Raw genomic sequence first — 19513 nt, 5'->3', positions numbered from 1 at the left:
TTTTTTGAATCACTTTTCTCCTCTCTACCAATACGTGCTTACATAACTTGCTTTAAGTCCTGAAGGCAGAGCTAACCGACCTAAGTAGTGATAATTGCAAGAGATTTTGGTCTCGTTCATTTCTTGGTACTTGGTCCTATTTGTCCAAGCTTTTGCTAAAAGTTGCTGATGCTGTTTCGATTATAACTTTTAGTTTTGCATAACGCTCCCTTTCAGTTTCTCACTTGCACAGAAAAAAAGTTCGTTAAATACTTAGAAATAACATTTAATCCGATCCTGAGGAGCCAAAGGAATAGGTCTTTGTTTTGAACATCTCAAAGTTATATATTCAACATAAACTCCGCATACCCAAATCCGCGTGTATCAAATATCAATAAGTATTTCTCAATGTGCCTCCTTGCCAAGTGGCGACTAAATCAATTTGCAAACTTCAGTCACAGTCGCAGCTTTCCCCTCCCTGCTGGGAAAACCGCGACAGGAAAATGGACGACAGCCGGTGGTGCTGTCGGTGGTTTTCCGTGTCGACGGCGGTGGTGGCACGTGTTGCGGGTTGCCGGCTAACAGCAGATGTGGGCCGATGTCTGTTTAAAGCGCCATCATAATCAGCAGCGTCGTCATCATCGGAGCGCTCCTCCCGCAGTTGGTCATGTTGTGCTTTGTTAAAAGGATTTTCACGGATTTCCGTTGTAATTTGAAAAGTTTTTGTGCAACTTTTTTCATTAGAATAAAGGAGGAGCCTGGGCGGGCAAATGCGGAGGATACGGCTGGGCATCGGGAAAGGCGTCCCATCTACCAGCTCGCAAAAGGTAAATGGCTCGGCGACCGTGTTAGTTTTGAAGTGGCCTGCCACGAGCAGCAGGCGAACAGGTGTTAATTGTTTTCAAGCTAATTTGCCCTGGCGATAATGAATTTTTCGCCAGGCCAGGCCCGAAAAGAAGAAAATTATAATTAAATTGCCCTGAAAGTGACGCGGATTTCCAGTACCTTACTTAAGACTCTTACACGGAAAAAAACAAACCAAGGGTGTAAGAAACGGATATGCAAGTGTGATTTATTACCCTAAGTATCTGTGTGCATCATAATGTTTTGTGTTTTTGTGCTCTTTATCCTCAAACTGTGATAAGGGTTTATGAAGTTTTTAATGGCTAACGGTTATTTTTCTCTGTACGCGCCCTGGAAAACTGTCTTTAGCGCACTAGTTCGAGCTGGAAAGGGACTTGGGTCCACCTGCTGGGGCCAACAGCTCCAACTGCCGGCCAAAAACTCCGAGGAACAATAAAGTTGCCAGTGCTCCACATTCCACCTCCCCTGAGCCAGCCCCGCCCCCCGAGCAGTGCCTTTGTCAACCTTGAAAAGGCGCGCAGGTGTGAAATGAGCGTGCGAAATGGAACCAGGCCTACTCCGAAGAACGAGGGTGGGAAAGTGGAAAGTGAAAAGCGAAAATGGGAACGGTGCGGGGGAGCGTGTGTGGAGGATAATTGAATTTCTGATTTTAAGTGCTGTCGGGGGAGACTCAGACATCAGCGGAGGGCTGCTGAGCAAGTCACAAAAGTGCAAATTTGCGCCGCAAAGTATGCAGCACTAAATTACGCATACGCCGTGTGCTCCGGCATCAAAGAGCGGAACGTGTAAACTGTTTCCACTCGGCCTGCCCCGAAGTTGTCCGGCTGGAGAGGGGGAAGCTGCCAATTTGCCAAGTGTCCGCAAACAAAGCGAGACAGGAGGAAACGAAGAACCGAACGAACAACAAATAGTTGTCCACACTCAACGGCCGGTTTGGCCGAACAGTGAGCACACTTCAGATGAAAAAGAACCAGCAGAGTGCATTCTAATTCTCACTTTTTCAAGGCAAACATGAACATCGGAATAGTAATTCCCGTTTTGTTCGGTACGCCTTCGTTCCCGTTTCCGTAGTGCAAACATTTGTTATTAAAATAAGGTGTAGGTGGCCAATCTTCAAGCCGAATTCTAAGCACCCGCCTGAGAGAAGTTCAGCCGACAACTTCAAGTGGCATTGTAAAAAGTTTCCCAGCCAGCTCATTTAAAATGCAAATGGAGGCCGCTCGTACAGAGGCAATCGCCAAGTCCACCTTTCCCCCTTCCCTCTTCCTCGACGGCAAATTAGTTGGCAGGCGGAGGAAACATAAACAGAACACGGCAAAATATCGCCCATTTAGGCTATAAATTATCAGGGATATCACTCCGCATCGGGCTGTCGAGTTGTAAGTCATATTCGGGCATATATTTTGGGCTGGAGCAGCCAGCAGTCGTTCTGGCCATAATCCGCTTTGTGGCCCATCTGAACTTTCAGCTTACTGAATTTACAGAGGAATCGGAGTGGATGTCGCACCATCGCTAACTTCTTAAGTGCAGTGCAACTTTTTGACACTTGAAATTGAGTTTTGCGGTGTAATTGCATTTTATTTGCCAACTCCAGCCGAGGGAGCCAAACAAAAGTCGCAATCCAATCCCGTTCTCATTCTCATTCTCATTCTCGTTGTCGTTCTCGTTCGAAATCCCCGTTGCACTGTCACAGTAGCGAAAGTACTGAAATCCGTTGGATGCTGTATCCTTCTGTCATTCGGATCCCCAAAGGGGGAGGGAAGGGGTGCCATCAAATTTGCATGGGTGGCGCCGAGGAGGCTGGAACTCAAGTCAAGCGGCGATAATCGCAATCTTTGGCTCTCCCTTTACAATCATCCAGTCACCTTGCACGGAGTAATGTGAAATCACCTTAAATGCTGTTTGTTTAAGTATTCAATTTATTATGTCGAAACTTACCAAAGAAATTGATGCATTATTTGAAAACCAATTCACTTTCCAACCCAAAGTGTGTTGAGGATACAATCATTCGGAATAAAAGTATTTTCGCAGTGCAGGAGGGAATTGAATTGAATCATTTTCGCAAATGGGTTGCCCATCTGAAGGGTAGTTTGTGCAGGCTGCAGTTTGGCAGCTCATAAAATCAACTTTATCAACCCATTCCATTCGCATCCACAGGGTCCCCGTGAATGTGGCGATGGGTGGATTTGGGCCAGAAAATTAATTACATTTTTTTGAATGCAGACCTTTGAAGGCGGACGGCAGTGGATGAGGAGCAGCAATCAAATCAAATTATTTTCCATGGCAGCTCGATAAGGGAAGCGAAAACGAAACCGAACCGAGCAAAAGGCCATTTGGAGAAAGGCAGGCGAGTTCACAGCGAACTCAGCCATATTATGCAAGCCAAGTTGGACTGGGAAAAAGCTGCTGCGGAAATGTTTAGCGAATGCAAGGCGGCATTTCAATTCCAGGCGAACTGAACAACTCAATGCAGCCATAATTAAGCGTGTCCTCCCTGCCAGTCCGCCATTGTTCTGCCTTCTGTAATTTACCAGCGAAAGCAACGCGAATCGACAGCTGTCCTTCCTGCTCGCAATTATTTGGCAGCGTGCTAAATGAATTTTTCATTAAAGCAGTTGCAAATTATTTAGTTTCATGTTGGGCATTAATTTGCATAATTTAAAGTTAAACTTTCCTGCACAGTTTTCAATTGCCACAGCTTGTTGCTTGTGCGCCCCCAACCCGATTAAGTTTTTCATGAATGAAATTTTGGCGCGCTTTCCCGACGCAGGCGCACTTTAAATCGGAGAAGAGAGCGGAGCCGGTTGAAGCCTGGCGATGGAAATTGAATCCCCAGCTTCCTCGGAGGATGCCGTTTCAATCCGCGTCTCGTCAGACAAAAGCCCACGAACGTCGACAACTGCCAACAGTTGCGGTCCGGAGCTCGTTGGTTGCACCTTGTCGTAGGCGGAAAGCCCGGGAAATAAAATCTCGAAAAACCTAAGAACCCGTCGTCGTGCGTGATTCGCCTGCCGAAACTGCAAAGTAAATTCAACAAATTAAATTATCGCTCAGATATGCATGAAATGCCAATAAATTGTCATTTTTGTGTGACGGTGCGAGAGTGTGTGCCCCGTGTCGTATACGCAATATTTATGAACGCAACTTCCTCGGCTGAGCAGAGACAATGCTCGCCTGCCGAGATTATTGTGCCTGCCCATTGAGCAGACAGTTAAGTGAACCCGAAAAAGCGGTTGCATTGTCAGTGGTAATCTCTGTGGAAATACCCGGAGCGATTTGCCCCGCCCACCGCCTGCAGCCGAGTATTGGCTGCATAACAAATCGCAGATCGCATCAGGCATTCTGACATCGCATCTCGGATGGCGTCTCCGAATGGGCAGAGTGCACTTGCCACACTGCCGCTGCTCAGCACACTCAGTGTGCTCAGTGTGCAACGCCCCCGCTCCTGCATTTTTTGCCAGCAGTTCGCAGCAGTTGCAGCTTCACAGTTTGCACACGACGAGCGGCGAAATATGGAATCTGAATTACAAATGCAGCCAGCATTTTGCATAATTTATGTCAAGCATGAAAATAACAACTAAAGCGGGCAATGGACACAATGGGGGAGGCGAGGGACATCACATACATGGCCATAAATAAGTGTGGGTTTAAATACCACGGCAACAATTGTGAAATATGGCAGAATAATAGAAAGGACCAAAGCAGAGCAGCAGCTAAATATTCATGTACTCAAATGTGCTCTGCACTGTGAGAAATGTCGGAGGGGTAGGACTCAAATCGAGAGGGGAATCGGGAAAGTAGTTTTGAATAAACATGACTAAAGACCATTCAACGTGTGTCTGATTTGAATGGAAAGCTTCTCACGAAATAATCTCATTTCAGGAATTTCCATCAGCGCTTTAATTGACTCTAGTTTATGTGTACTTTGGCGACTCAATTTGCGCGTGCCAATTTTACTGAACAGTTGAAATTCAATATGAACTATAACGCATTAAATCCTATTATAGAGCAGTATTTTATAAAAGCAAATCTGTGAATCATGTTGATTAAATTCATAAATTCATTTTTATCAACCAATGGCAGATTTTTTTGGCAGACTTAATATTTTTGGTAACTCAATATCAAATTAAACTTCAGGTCGTTTAGTTTCTGTTTAAGTTAGCTAACAATTTTTTTCTTATTGAAAACTTTAATTGAATTAATTTGTGTCCTTTTTCCAGCCCGAGCAGTTTGCCATTTTTAGGCTCTGAGGTTTAAGTTTCTTTCAACTTACAGATTGTTTTCTTAAGCCTTAAAGTCACAATGTATTTTCCTTGCTGTTCTCAGTGCGTATACAAATATGAGTTGTTATTTGCACGAGTAGCCCAGTGCAAAGGGGTTAGACAAAGGAGAGCGGGAGGGGGCAGGGGGCAGGGGGCAAATGTTAACTGTATACCATGCACTCAGGGGTTAAAGAGTTTCGGAGGGGGGTTAAGTGGGGCTGGAACCCCCTTCCGGGCACGCCTCTGTGCGCAACGAGAACTCTGTGGACAAAACAAAGCGGGCTAAAACAACGAAATGGGCCAAAAAGTTATTTTAAGCCAACAGCGACAAGAAGAGAAAGAATAAGGCAGAAGGCACGAAAGAAAGCGTCCGTGGAGTGGGTGAAGGTGTGGGTGAGTGGGCGCCGGAAAAGTGGGAAAGCGGGAAAGCCGCGAAGCGGGGGAAAGACTGCAAGTTGGTAATCTCGAAACAATTATGCATACGCGCGCATACAGAGAGAAACGCTCACCGAAATCTGTGGCGCGTGAGACTCGACAAAAAGTAGCCCAAAAGCCCGCAATGAAAGCGCAAAATGTTTGGCCATTAGCATAAAAAATAATAGCCAAGTGGCTGCCACACAGCGGCAAGAACAACATCTGGGGAGCTGGGAAAAGGGAGTTTGTGCGGGGGCTTGTGTCCATTTCACGAAAGACTTTGGGTTAATCCTTTTCAACTGGCAAATTGGCGGAAGAATGCCTTTTGGGCCATAAATATTTTCGATATGGTTGCTCCGTGACCATTCCCTTTCACATGAAGAAAAATCAATAGAGGTTCAGTTTCAGGAATTGGCATTTCTTACATATGTTTGTTCGAACACATTTCATATTAAATGAGTAATTATTTAGTGCTTTATATCATTGGCAGCTTTAATGGTGCAAAAGAACTGTATATAAAATTAAACTATAAGTGAGTTGATAAAATATTATAATAATAAATTCAGTGTGTGAAACCATATCAAAAAGCAAATGATTTCTTAATCCAACATCTTTAAACTGTGTACAATTATACGAAAACTAGCTCCTTGCAGCTACAACTTGTAGTGTACTTTCCGCAGAGTCGGGCAATCCTTTCAATTGAGCCATCGAGAACCTCCTCAGCACCGCATACTTTAACGGCCGCATACTTTTCCGAGTGAGTGTGTGCAGGCAGCGGAGCAAGAAGATACAAAATGCGTGCGAAAGTGAGGCCAATAAAAGGGCGATAAAATTGACGCCGATACAGGAGGCAGGAGCGGAGGAAGAGGAAGAGCAACGATAAGCGTATCCTGTCGGCAGAGTGCATAAAAAGGCGATATATATTCCCGCCGTCCTCGAGCCGCGTGTCCTGTGTGTCCTGTGAGCCCCATTTTTGCTGCAGCAGCCTCCCGATAGCCGCCGATTCAAATGCCTTGGTGATTAATGGGCCATTGGCCACTGCCGACGGGATGCGCATAATTCACCCGTGTCCGAGGACCGAGGGATACGGCCAATGGTCGGCCGTGGGTCTCCGGCTGTTCCTGGCTCTCGCCTGGACGACAGCGGCGGCGGCGGGCATGGAATCGTCCGCCGAGCTGCAGGCCCTCGGCTACGAGGCAATTAGCCCGGGTGCCGGCTCCATTAGCACCACCTCCACCTCCACCTCCACCTCCCCTTTGCCACCTGGGGAGTCCACCCTCGCGGAGGGGCTGCCCGCCCGCTCCGACTGGAAGTACAAGCGGACGAAAGTCAAGCGCCGCCAGCAGCGCCTCAACTCGCACAGCAACCTGCCCGGCAGCACCAACGCCTCCCACGCCCACCCCCACCCGCTCCTCCCGCCGCCGCCCAGGCAGCGCTACCTGAAGGTCAACCAGGTGTTCGAGAGCGAGCGCCGCATGTCCCCGGCCGAGGTGCAGCGCAACCACGGCAAGATCGTGCTGCTCGGCCTCTTCGAGCTCTCCACGGCGAGGGGTCCTCGCCCGGACGGACTCAGCGAGCTGGGGGCGGCCACCATGGCCGTGGAGCACATCAACCGCAAGCGGCTCCTCCCCGGATACACCCTCGAACTGGTGACCAACGACACCCAGGTGAGTGGGAAGCAGGGATTCGGAATTCGGGATTCGGCGGGGGTCACCCATTCTAGGCGGCGGTTCCATTACCAAATTGAATTTTCATTTAGTAGCGCGTGCACATTAAATCTTAATAAGAAAATCTGCTGCAAAAGAACAGAGAATGGAGAACGGAGAATCGGGCGGTGAGCAGCTGCGGTTGAGGTCCTAAAAGTCCCGGCAAATATGTCATCAACGTTCCGTCTCGAGCGTTTTTATTGCGATGAGTCGTTGCCGCTTTTGATGGGGCACGCAAATGTACAAGAGCAGCGACACTTGCCGAACGAAATCTGTTATTCAAATTTGAGAGTAGAAAGCAGCTATAAACTAAAATAAGTAGTAATTCAATTCACATTGCCTTTGCACTTAATCAATATTGAATTCACGTTCTGGAACAAAGCGATTCGAAAGATTAATTAATTTTTAATGCTAGTAATAAATATTGAAAAGGCTTTGTTTTAAGTGTATGCATATGCACGTCTACCAAAACAGACAGTCATATCTGGAGTCGCATCTCCGCCCGTGCCTCTATCAAAGTCGACATTTTAAAAATGTTTATGGCGCCATCTTGCCGCTTTTTTATGGCAGCGAAACGAGTCGGTGCACAACGGCCTCTGCCCCTGTTATTTAGCCCCTTCCCCTCCTCCCCACCCTCCCTGAGGTGCCCTTTTCCCCACCATTTGATGGCGTTTTCCGCTTCTCCCACAATCAGTGCGATCCCGGGGTGGGCGTGGATCGCTTCTTCCACGCCATCTACACTCAGCCCTCCACGCGGATGGTGATGCTCCTCGGATCGGCGTGCTCGGAGGTCACCGAGAGCCTGGCCAAGGTGGTGCCCTACTGGAACATCGTGCAGGTGAGCTGGTTGATTAAAATGCAAATACCCGCGTACACCCCATTCGGCGGTTCCGGGCGTCTGGCTTAATCGGGCAATTTCTCAAAAATCTAATCAACTCACGTGCGTAGCTCGATTAGCATAAATGCCGGGAATCCAGCCGATGCCGGCACCCCATAATCCTCCGGGCCATAAACATTTCCACGGCCCACAAATTATGAGGTCCACAAATTCACTTAGAACTCGGCATTTGCATTCGGTCTTTGAAGTTTCGTTTCGGTTCTGGGAGACTAAATGCTAAATGAGCGGGGAAGCAGGGAAGCGGGGAGCTCGAGGACACATGAGTCGGCTGGATTCCTGGGAGCACGTCCTGCATTTTAAGCAATCCCCAAATAGTCTAGCAATTCCCTTCGATACAAGGTCTCCTTCGGGTCCACCTCACCCGCGCTGAGCGACAGGCGGGAGTTCCCCTACTTCTACCGGACCGTGGCCCCGGATTCCTCGCACAACCCGGCGCGCATCGCCTTCATCCGGAAGTTCGGCTGGGGCACGGTGACCACCTTCTCGCAGAACGAGGAGGTCCACTCGCTGGCGGTGAACAACCTGGTCACGGAGCTGGAGGCGGCCAACATCTCCTGCGCCGCCACCATCACCTTCGCGGCCACCGACTTCAAGGAGCAGCTGCTGCTCCTCAGGGTGAGTGGCATGAGTGGCCTGAATGGCCAAGTGCACCGTTGCCAATATCCACAAGCTGTTGCACGACTTTATTGCACGTTATGAATTCCACAAAATTGTTCGTGTAATCAAAACAGTATAAAAGGAAAATAATGAACAACTTAAATATATTAAATTTCTTAAGGCCTTCAAGTACAAAGGTTTATTTTTATACGCATGCATATTGATTTTTTTTTATTTTGAGTATTTATTTTAAAACTCCAATATACTTCCTCTTGTTTATGTACCTAAATTTCTTCTTATTCCGTTTCCTTAGTTCAACTTAAAGTTTATTCCCCCAGATGAATGCTTTATCATTAGTAGACCATATCGCCCAGAGCATGATTGTTACCCATTTTTTTGTTGAGTGTGGGCGGGGGCGGGGGCGACGGCTAATCGAAGGATGACAAATGACAAATGGGCGGCCGCCGCTCCATTCCGTTCGTTGTGTTCATATCGCCACAGGAGACGGACACGCGCATCATCATCGGCAGCTTCTCGCAGGAGCTGGCCCCCCAGATCCTGTGCGAGGCCTACAGGCTGCGGATGTTCGGGGCGGACTACGCCTGGATCCTGCACGAGAGCATGGGCGCCCCCTGGTGGCCGGACCAGCGAACCGCCTGCTCCAACCACGAGCTGCAGCTGGCCGTCGAGAACCTCATCGTGGTCTCCACGCACAATAGCATCGTCGGGAACAACGTCAGCTACAGCGGACTGGTGAGTTCAAAGGACACCACTTCACTGGGGGAAAACGTTCAGGATTCCTATTCAAAGTTTTCAAATTTAATACAAATTATCATAACTGTGAAAGGCCTCTTTAAAAGTCCAATAGAAAATAACAAGACGGACTGGCAAATCAATTTAGATGTCTCCCGATCAAGTATTACATTTTGTAAAATCAATTCGGTTTCTTCGAGTGTCTGTTTTTCAACAGGCAACCAGCGTGTCCTTCTGGTCGTCCTGCTCCTTATTCCTTTGTCCGTCCGCTTACGCGCGTCCAAAACGAAATGATTTATTTGATTAGACAATCCCGAGGCTGCGATTGCGTTTGCGATGGCTCTAGCGATTGCGATTGCGATGGCAATGGTGATGGTGATTGCTAAGTGGGAAGCCTTAGTCCTGCCTGTCATCGCTTTCGCATTCGCATTCGCAGACGCGCTTTTATGGCTCTTTTAGTGCTGGTCATGAAACGGCGGCGGGGGGCTTGGCGTGGGGAATCTTATTACTGGCGGCATCCTGCGGCACTCGTGGTCTGTTTAATCGCCTTTCCACTTCGCAGAACAATCACATGTTCAACTCGCAGCTGCGCAAACAGGCCGCGCAGTTCCACGGCCAGGAAGGACTTGGCTCTGGGTCCAGGATCAGCATCACCGCACCGCAAGCGGACTCGCGCCGCCGGAGGAGGAGGAGCACCTCTGGGGGCCACCTCTTCCCGGAGGCCATCTCGCAGTACGCCCCGCAGACCTACGATGCCGTCTGGGCCATCGCCCTGGCCCTGAGAGCCGCCGAGGAGCACTGGCGGCGCAACGAGGAGCAGTCGAAGCTGGACGGGTTCGACTACACCCGCAGCGACATGGCCTGGGAGTTCCTGCAGCAGCTTGGCAAGCTGCACTTCCTGGGAGTCTCGGTGAGTGCATCTAGTGGGGGATCGCATTAAGAGGAAAACTACTTCAGTAGAACTAGCATTATATGTACCATTTATTTAGGGACCCGTCTCCTTCAGCGGACCGGACCGCGTCGGCACCACCGCCTTCTACCAAATCCAGCGCGGCATGCTGGAACCCGTGGCCCTCTACTATCCGGCCACGGATGCCCTCGACTTCCGGTGTCCCCGCTGTCGTCCGGTGAAGTGGCACAGCGGCCAGGTGCCCATCGCCAAGCGGGTGTTCAAGCTGCGGGTGGCCACCATCGCCCCGCTGGCCTTCTACACCATCGCCACGCTGTCGAGCGTGGGAATCGCGCTGGCCATCGCCTTCCTGGCCTTCAACCTGCACTTCCGCAAGCTCAAGTAAGGCGGAACATTAATCACATCCCCTGGGTAGCCCGAGTATTTTTGCATACTTTTTTCCGTTCCGTTCAACCCACTTTTGAATCCGATTCCCTTAATTCAACTCCCTGTTAATTCGGTACTTTATAATATACTCCGCCAACTCTTGATTGAGCAAATTGATTGGGTTTCTTCGGTTGTTAAAGTGGCATACGGGTATACGTCTCGCACCCGTTGCTTACTCTGCACTTTCCGCGATAGGACGAAGGCTCCTCGACTCATAACCTGACCGCCTCCTATCTCACTCCACAGGGCAATTAAACTTTCCAGCCCCAAGCTGAGCAACATCACCGCAGTGGGCTGCATCCTCGTGTACGCCACCGTCATCCTTCTGGGCCTGGACCACTCGACGCTGCCCTCGGCGGAGGACTCCTTCGCCACGGTCTGCACGGTGAGTTGTTATCCTGCTGCTCGGGAGTCCCCGTCCGCTTCCTCCTCCTCCAGCCGTTTTTGTTTGACTTTGACGGGCTTCTTGTGTGTAAGCATGCATGTGGGGTCCACATCAAATATGACTTTCAGTTTCAGGCTGCTAACTTTCGAGCCGCGTTCGTGTGTTTGCTTTATTCGTGCACTGGGAAAAACAAGATGTTCTGCAACCTAACTATACTCTTAGGATTGACTCAAACATCCAGCAAGTTAATCTATCGTTATATTTTTGTTAACTCAGATGAGAGTGGTTAAGTGACACATATTGAAATCGATTTTTAAAAGTGTGATTTTTTACCCCTACAGGCTATAAATAGCCGACGGATTTGGCTGCAAGTCTGCTGCTTGAAGCCAAGTCAAGTTTGACGAGCTTTTCATCCTGATCTGCCGCCCCTTCCCCGTCCCCTTCCCCTTGCCTTTCGGCTTTCCCCTCCGTTAACAAGGACCCCCAACGCCACTCCTGGGAAATTTGCTGGTCGCTGTTGTTTCCTGTTTCTGTAACCATTTCTCCTGCTGTTCCGCTCTGCAGTTCCCTGTTTGTTTTGGTTATTGCGGAGTCCCTGGTGTTAAGCCACAGTCGAACATCCATAACTCAAACTGAAAACGGTTAGCGAATAAATACGATATGGGGTAACAGTAGCATTTACTTGGGTACAAAACCGATTATTTCTTACCAGAATTAAACACTTACGCAAAACCATCTACAAGTGTGCTTGAATTTCCAGATAAAATTACAGTGAGGGAGGTTCGACTGTACTTTCAGAGCGCCGCAGGCGTTGATGGAGGGAAAACTGAGGATGGGGTCCTGAAAATGCAAACACATGACACAGAAATTTACAACTTTTGTGATATTCCTTTATTTGCATAAATTTGAAACGCACAACAAAGTCTCCGCCACTCCGAGGATTGTGGTCCATTGATGACTTGTTTTCCCCATTGTTGCCGCCGGCCCTGTTTTCCTTGGGTCTGCCTGACATGACACTTAGTGCGTTGCTACAGTGTTACCCCCTCTAACCCCCTCCCCTTTCGCTCATCCTGTTCTTCAGGCACGCGTTTACCTGCTCTCCGCCGGGTTTTCACTTGCCTTCGGATCGATGTTCGCCAAGACCTACAGAGTCCACAGGATCTTCACGCGCACTGGGAGCGTTTTCAAGGACAAGATGCTGCAGGACATCCAGCTGATCCTGCTCGTCGGCGCCCTGCTCCTGGTGGACGCCCTGCTCGTAACCCTCTGGGTGGTCACCGATCCCATGGAGCGCCACCTGCACAACCTCACGCTCGAGATCAGCGCCATCGACAGGAGTGTCGTCTACCAACCGCAGGTGAATATATTGAAGCACTCCACTAGGTTTATCCTATGGGTTTTTTATGAGGGATTCAGCCCCTCCTTTTTAAATATTTATACCCGCATACTCGAATATACAAGAATACATACAGAATATACAGAATGCAATTGATAACATAATAAAAGTTTATCTAAATTTAGTATCACGGAAATATTGTGTGCATTTAAATTGGCGCTTAATTGAACTGCACAGCGAAATTTTATTTGTAAAATCATAAACGTCGGCGATTCGATTTAAAAATTCAAAAGATTATTTGCAACGCTATTATTTATTTAAGTACATCTGATTTGAATGCGAACGCTCTATTTGCTACAAAAAGCCAAACATAAATAGGAACCGTTCTGCAAATAACCAAATCATGTTAACAAATAGTTTTGTTGGCTAACAAAGCTAAGCAGTTTTTCAGATATCGTATGCGGAATGTACATATTTGGGTTTAATTATCTCCGTCAGGTGGAGGTGTGTCGCTCGCAGCACACGCAGACTTGGTTGAGTGTGCTGTACGCCTACAAGGGCCTGCTCCTCGTGGTGGGGGTGTACATGGCCTGGGAGACGCGCCACGTGAAGATCCCCGCCCTGAACGACTCCCAGTACATCGGAGTGTCCGTCTACAGCGTGGTCATCACCAGCGCCATTGTGGTGGTGCTGGCCAACCTGATCTCGGAGCGGGTCACCCTGGCCTTCATCACCATCACCACCCTGATCCTGACCAGCACCACGGCCACGCTGTGCCTGCTCTTCATCCCAAAGCTGCACGACATCTGGGCGCGAAGTGAGTGATAGAAAGTTTAGCCGTACCATTAACTACACTTTCGTTTTACCTTTAACTCGAAACACAACTTTATTGCGTAAGCCCTTTCCACTTTTCTCTCACAATAACCCCCGTGAAACCACTTCCGCCCGCAGACGACATCATCGACCCCGTGATCCACAGCATGGGGCTCAAGATGGAGTGCAACACCCGCCGGTTCGTGGTGGACGACCGCCGGGAGCTGCAGTACCGCGTGGAGGTCCAGAACCGGGTGTACAAGAAGGAGATCCAGGCCCTGGACGCCGAGATCCGCAAGCTGGAGCGCCTGCTGGAGGCGGGGCTGAACAACACCTCTACGACGACCTCCTCCTCCACCTCCCTGCTGGCCGGAGGGGGTCACCTCAAGCCGGAGCTGACGGTGACCAGCGGCATCTCGCAGACCCCGGCCGCCAGCAAGGCGAGGACACCGAGCATCTCGGGGATCCTGCCGAACCTGCTGCTCTCCGTGCTGCCGCCGGTGATCCCGCGGGCCAGCTGGCCCTCGGCGGAGTACATGCAGATCCCCATGCGCCGCTCGGTGACCTTCGCCTCGCAGCCGCAGCTGGAGGAGGCCTGCCTGCCGGCGCAGGACCTCATCAACCTGCGGCTGGCCCACCAACAGGCCACGGAGAACAAGACGGGCCTGATGAACCGCCTGCGGGGCATCTTCTCGCGCACCACCTCGAGCAACAAGGGCTCCACCGCCAGCCTGGCCGACCAGAAGGGGCTGAAGGCGGCCTTCAAGTCGCACATGGGCCTGTTCACCCGGCTGATTCCCTCCTCGCAGACCGCCTCCTGCAACGCCATCTACAACAGCCCGAGCCAGGACTCCGCGCAGGTGGAGGCCTCGCCCCACCCGAACGGCCACCACCTGAAGCCGATCCACCGGGGCTCCCTCACCAAGAGCGGCACCCACCTGGACCACCTGGCCAAGGACCCCAACTTCCTGCCCATCCCCACGATTTCGGGGGCCGGGCAGCCGGATCCCCAGCAGGGCGGGAAGTACGTGAAGCTGCTGGAGACCAAGGTGAACTTCCAGCTGCCCAGCAACCGGCGGCCCTCGGTGGTGCAACCCGCGCCCAGCTTGCGGGAGAGGGTGCGCGGCTCCCCGCGCTTCCCCCACCGCATCCTGCCGCCCACGTGCAGCCTGAGTGCTCTGGCGGAGTCAGAGGACCGCCCCGGGGACAGCAGCTCCGTCCTGGGAAGCTGCAAGTCCATTCCCCGCATCTCCCTGCAGCACGCCACCAGCGGCGGCACCTGGAAGTCCATGGAGACGGCGGCCAAGTCGAGACTCTCGCTCGGCGACTCCCAGGAGGAGGAGCAGCCGGCGCCCAACAAAACCGAGGCTCCTTCGAACGGCCTGGATTAGATTACCCGCCCTGTCCACTTTCCACTGACCACTGTCCAGTGTCCACGTCCAAGTCCAAGTCCTCGTCAATTAGAAGGGAAACACCAAGCAATTATTTAACGACACGCCCTCGGAATCTGCCCCCCGGAAAAGCGCGTGTGCAACTGACCAATCATCAGCTTAAAGCAATCAAACGCATTAGGGTAAATGCTAGATAAGTCACGATAGGAGCCCTCCTCCGTTAGCTACCCATAGTTAGTACCCCCTTGAGCTCGGTAGAATCAGCTACACAGAGAAAACGGTAGCTTAAGAGTAGCAACATTTATGGAAATTAAAATCTGTAAATTTAAAAACTCTCATCACTAGATAAATTTCAAACTCGGGATGCCAAAAGATGATATGTTATATTATATTATTTATAAAGCATTCCACTCACAATATGGAACGCTGTTTTAATTTTCTCAAAATCTCTTAGGAATTGTTAGGATAAAGTGTAGGTCTTTCGAACAAAGTTGTAGGCCTGATCTCATCTCTCTGTGTAGAAGCTCCTCCGCAATGTGTTTTGGCCCTGAGCCCGGAGCACCCCGCTTCTAGGTTAAGTAGGTGAGCTTTTCAGTCAGTTCCAAGTCCCCCTGTTGTGATCAACCCGCTCCCTAGTCCTGTCCCCCTGATTGTCCTATTAGAGTAAGTAGCTCCGCGTTAGCGTTTGATTTCTTGTTGTTGTGCCGCCGCAGGACGGCCGAGTCTGCGGCGTATCTACAGTGTATCCAGTGAGCAATACTAAGTATCGTACTAAAAGTTTAGACTTGGCATCAGCCGAGATCCAGCGTAGAGTAGGGGTAGCAGGCGGTCAGCATGATTAATCATCGCAGACGAACCATGAATCATGCAGGAGTGCAGGGGAGTTGAGGCCAAAGCCGAAACACTTGAGAGCTGCGCGAGACTAAGCCGTAAGTTTTAGCATTGTAATCCAATTCGATTCCCCTCCCCGCTCCACTCCATACCACCCCTCCACTCGGATAACTTGAATAAACAGAAAAGTCCAAGCAGAAATGCCAAGCCAGAATAATGATTAATTAATTAAACTTGTTTTATTGAGTGCCGCCTCGGGGGAGCCGAAACCGCTGCAGATTCGGACTCGGATACAGATACAAATGTCGGGCGGGCCAAGAGAAATGACTTTGTACGAAGCCGTGAAATGACTTGGCCCATTGGCCTGTTTGCCAGCTCGCCCGGCGGATCCTGCACAATGGCCACCGAAACTAATAGAGTTCGGTGATTAAGTTGACGCTGCAATTTGTTGCCATAAATAAATAAATAATTCGGATGACCGAAAACGGCGGGCGGTCGACCTAACCTGAGCTCCTGCACTTTCTCCTCCGCAAATCCTCGTGGGTTTGGTGGCGTGTGAATTTATCTTTATGCTCGTAAAGCAAAAAGCACATGAAACGGAATCGGCCAAATAAACAGCGACGACAACGAGGCACTTGGAGAAACTGCTAGTAGCCAGATACTTTAATAATATTTTCAATAAATAAAATGTTGCATGAAACTCATATTAGCCAGGGATTGCTTAAGCTGATTATGACTTAGAGAGTAAGAGATGTCACACGAGAGTGGAACTTATGGTGCTTTAACTATGCACCATCTCCTTTCTTACGTATATTGTAAGTGAATTTGTTCTCTCTGCACGAAAATAGATGTGATGGTGACACTCGTAGTCGGGTGGAATGAATACGCCAACATTTTTCATGGCTCCATTCAGTGACTTCCCCGCTCCACATCATTCCACGCTGACGCACCAGGATTTATCCCCGCGCACTTTGTTGCCACTTGGCTCTCAGTCGGCGGTCGGCGGTCGGGGGTCGGAGGTCAGGGGTCAGGCTTTGCAGGGATGGGGTCGGAGGTCGTGCTCCGCTTCCGCTCAATAAAACGGAGCTGGCTGCCTTTATATTTGCTTTATTACAGTTGGAGTACCTTTTGCCCGAAGGCCTGTCACAGCGGCGAAATGTTTATTTATTGCACATATTTGCCGCAGCTGCTGCCATTCGCTCCATTCTTTCTCAGCCCGACGACAACATTTTGTGGCGTCGCAAAAGTTGCGCAAATATTAATTTTAATCAAGCTAATTAATATGGTCAAGTCGGTGTCGGAGACGGCTCTCGAAAAAAAGGAGGACGACCGAGTGAAATGAATAAAAATGGGGACATGGTCAGTGGCGATATAAGGATGAATTTCCCGGGGTGTTTGTTTGTGATTGATTAAATGAAAAACCAGTGTTCTTCGGGGAAGTGGTTAACCTATTTTTTACGGTTTTAATGCACTATTTTTCACATGTCACTACTACAGTTGGTATATGGTAGTTCGCCCCTCAAACGCCCAGTGGCCTCCGCCACTGGCAATGTTTTTCTGAGGCACTGACAAATGGGCAGCGGGGTCAACAGGTTGATCCCACGCGCCGAAAAGGGCACACATTGTTCTGTTCGGTGGCTCCCTCGGTTGGGCGGGATTGCCCTGGCAATCTGGTCCTGCGGTCGGTTCATTAGTGTTGAGCCCCCGGGCGCAAAGCCCACTTAATTAGCACCCGCTCCAAAGGCAATTTGCGCATATGCCAAACTGCATTAAGTGAGCAGATCTCTCCTGATGCGACGGAGTCTCTGCGGAGCCACGCGCCAATTCCCGCTAATTATTCAGGATTATCACCGAAAGGGAACGCGTTCGTTTGGCTGCCAACAATGCCCGCGGGTCTGCAAGGATTCCCACGAGGTGGGGAGCTCACCAATTCCCCGAAAGTCTTGCACTTTATTTACCTTTGGCATAAAGCGCTCGAGTTTATTCCCCCGTCCCCCTTCGGGAGGTGGTACATAAAACGGCACTAAGTTATTTTCAATCAATAAAAACAACATAAACAAAAAGCAAGCTGTAAAAAATACACTCAAGTGCGAGGGAACACACACACTCCCCTCTGAGGGAGAAAAAAGGAGGAGAAATGAAAGGAAACCACTGTGCTCCCAATTTGCCAATAAATTTGCCTGCCTCGCTCTGCCTGTAATTCAAAGAAGCGAGTGAACTGAAACAGCAGCACATAACAAGCCAGCGGCACCGAGATGGGAAAGGCGAGGAAAAGCGATTTCGGGGAAAGCCAAAGCCAAGCGATGCCGAAATGTTGGCCAAAAAGTTTTCCCTTCTCTGCCCCGCTCCCAACTTTTCCCTTTGCTACGTGGCTGCTGTCAGCGATGAAAATGACAAAATATGCTCGCACACGGTTGAGATGTCTTCTGGGTTCATCCCCCCATCCCACCATCCCCCTTCTGCTCAATCAGGCATAAAAACATCAACGTAAATGATTTTCCGCACTGATGACAACTCGCACTTTTAATTGTGACACATGCACTGCAGGTGAAGCTTTAAGTAAGTATTCCTCTAAACTTTAGTAACAAATTATAATAAGGAATACTCTTACATGGGATAACCTACAATCCGTACTTCGGGATAAAAAGAGGGATTTGATTTTGTTATTAAACTTTGCGATCGCTTTTATTTGCAGTGGAGTTGGATTGAAAGGTGGCAGGCCACAAGCGCTCTAATTGGTTATCTCCAGGGAATCGCGGCGAGGGAATCACCGCGAACGACAACGGGTAAGCGGGAAATGGGAAACTAGTAGCGGAAAACGGATTTCTAGCCCAGTGAGTGGCTGATTGAACACTTTCCAGTGGCGCTGGGAAGGTGGAGAAGTGAGGAGGAGCCAGAGCAGTTCCCATGCAAATTCCGCCAGATACAATCAGAGTCAGCGAGATGGCGCGTGGTTGAGCTGTTGCCATTCAAGGCATGATTGCAATTTATTATGAGCGAGCTGTAAACAAATGCAGGGAAGTCTTCGCAGCAGTTATTGTCGCGACAACTGGAAAAGACAGGATACAGCTGCCAGGAGGAGGAGGTTGCACTCACTTGCTCGGCTACCATGGGAAATTACGCGAGTGGAATGGCAGCTCTCACACACGCGCACGTCTGCCCAAGAAATAACATAATGTTGTTGACACACTGCACACATACGCACACGCCAGCCAACTAGAAGCGGAAACGGAAGTAGCAACATGGCGACAGATGGGAGGGAGAAGGTCGGGGCTGCCAACTGATTGCTATGGTTGGCAGCGGAAGATGGGGTCCAAAATGGAGGAAACTGTGAGTCTGAACTCAGGAACCCAAGATTCAAATACCTTAGCAATGTCCTTTCAATTTACTTGGTTCAAGGTATTTAGTCCGCCTCAATGCAGACTTACGATTTGTGATAAATCATCTCACTGGGTCACCAATTAATAAGTATCTCTCACACCAAATTTTATTTTATTTTCCACTGTGAAAACAAGTATTATCATTAAACGTATTCCATTTATATTCTATTCTGAGTTCTGAGATTATTAGGCGCTTGCCAAATCTAGCATACAACCGAAATACTCCCAAAAACAAAGATAAAGAGCGAGGCGCTGGTTTCGCCTTGGCAGACAAATGATTAATTTCAACAAGCTGCCACAAACTGTTGATGGAGCAGCCAGCCAAGCCAGGAGAAATCTGGGAGAAAGGGTGTCCTGCGGAAGGAGCAACTGGCGTACGTGTCTACGCTCGAGTTTATCGAGTATGTTCGAGCCAAATGCAAACTTCGGGGACGATGATGCCGAGAAGCGAGACAGCGTTGATTTTGCGCTCCGGAACGTAATGAACCACAAAATAAGAGAAAACTCAAGGATTCGCTTAAGCATTCGCAAACCCTTCAGATCTGGCAATATTTGCTGTCCAATCTGC

At 49.5% G+C, this 19513-nt stretch overlaps 1 protein-coding gene across 1 annotated transcript; it reads left to right on the top strand.

Moving 5' to 3' along the window:
• Window positions 1–3766: 3766 nt before the first annotated feature.
• Window positions 3767–14824, top strand: LOC108091563 (gamma-aminobutyric acid type B receptor subunit 2). Its single transcript, XM_017190836.2, has 11 exons — window positions 3767–3867; window positions 6010–7186; window positions 7920–8063; window positions 8463–8738; window positions 9222–9473; window positions 10036–10383; window positions 10463–10764; window positions 11056–11194; window positions 12276–12551; window positions 13029–13347; window positions 13482–14824. Exons 2-11 carry the CDS (start codon window positions 6569–6571, stop codon window positions 14732–14734), a joined length of 3927 nt encoding a protein of 1308 aa, XP_017046325.1. The 5' UTR covers window positions 3767–3867; window positions 6010–6568; the 3' UTR covers window positions 14735–14824.
• Window positions 14825–19513: the final 4689 nt, after the last annotated feature.

The sequence above is a fragment of the Drosophila ficusphila genome, unplaced genomic scaffold (genome assembly GCF_018152265.1).
Source record: "Drosophila ficusphila isolate 14025-0441.05 unplaced genomic scaffold, ASM1815226v1 contig_412, whole genome shotgun sequence".
Classification (NCBI taxonomy): Eukaryota; Metazoa; Arthropoda; class Insecta; order Diptera; family Drosophilidae; genus Drosophila; species Drosophila ficusphila.
The sequence above is the reverse complement of the archived record's forward strand: the minus strand, read 5'-3'. Positions and strand labels throughout refer to the sequence as shown.

What these genes read in the sequence shown, in the direction of transcription:
- LOC108091563 (XM_017190836.2), top strand. Translation starts at nt 6,569, where the DNA reads ATGCGCATAATTCACCCGTGTCCGAGGACCGAGGGATACGGCCAATGG. An exon ending in GTGTCGTCTACCAACCGCAG is followed by an intron (nt 12,552 to 13,028) that starts GTGAATATATTG and finishes TATCTCCGTCAG; the next exon opens with GTGGAGGTGTGTCGCTCGCA. An exon ending in GCACGACATCTGGGCGCGAA is followed by an intron (nt 13,348 to 13,481) that starts GTGAGTGATAGA and finishes TTCCGCCCGCAG; the next exon opens with ACGACATCATCGACCCCGTG.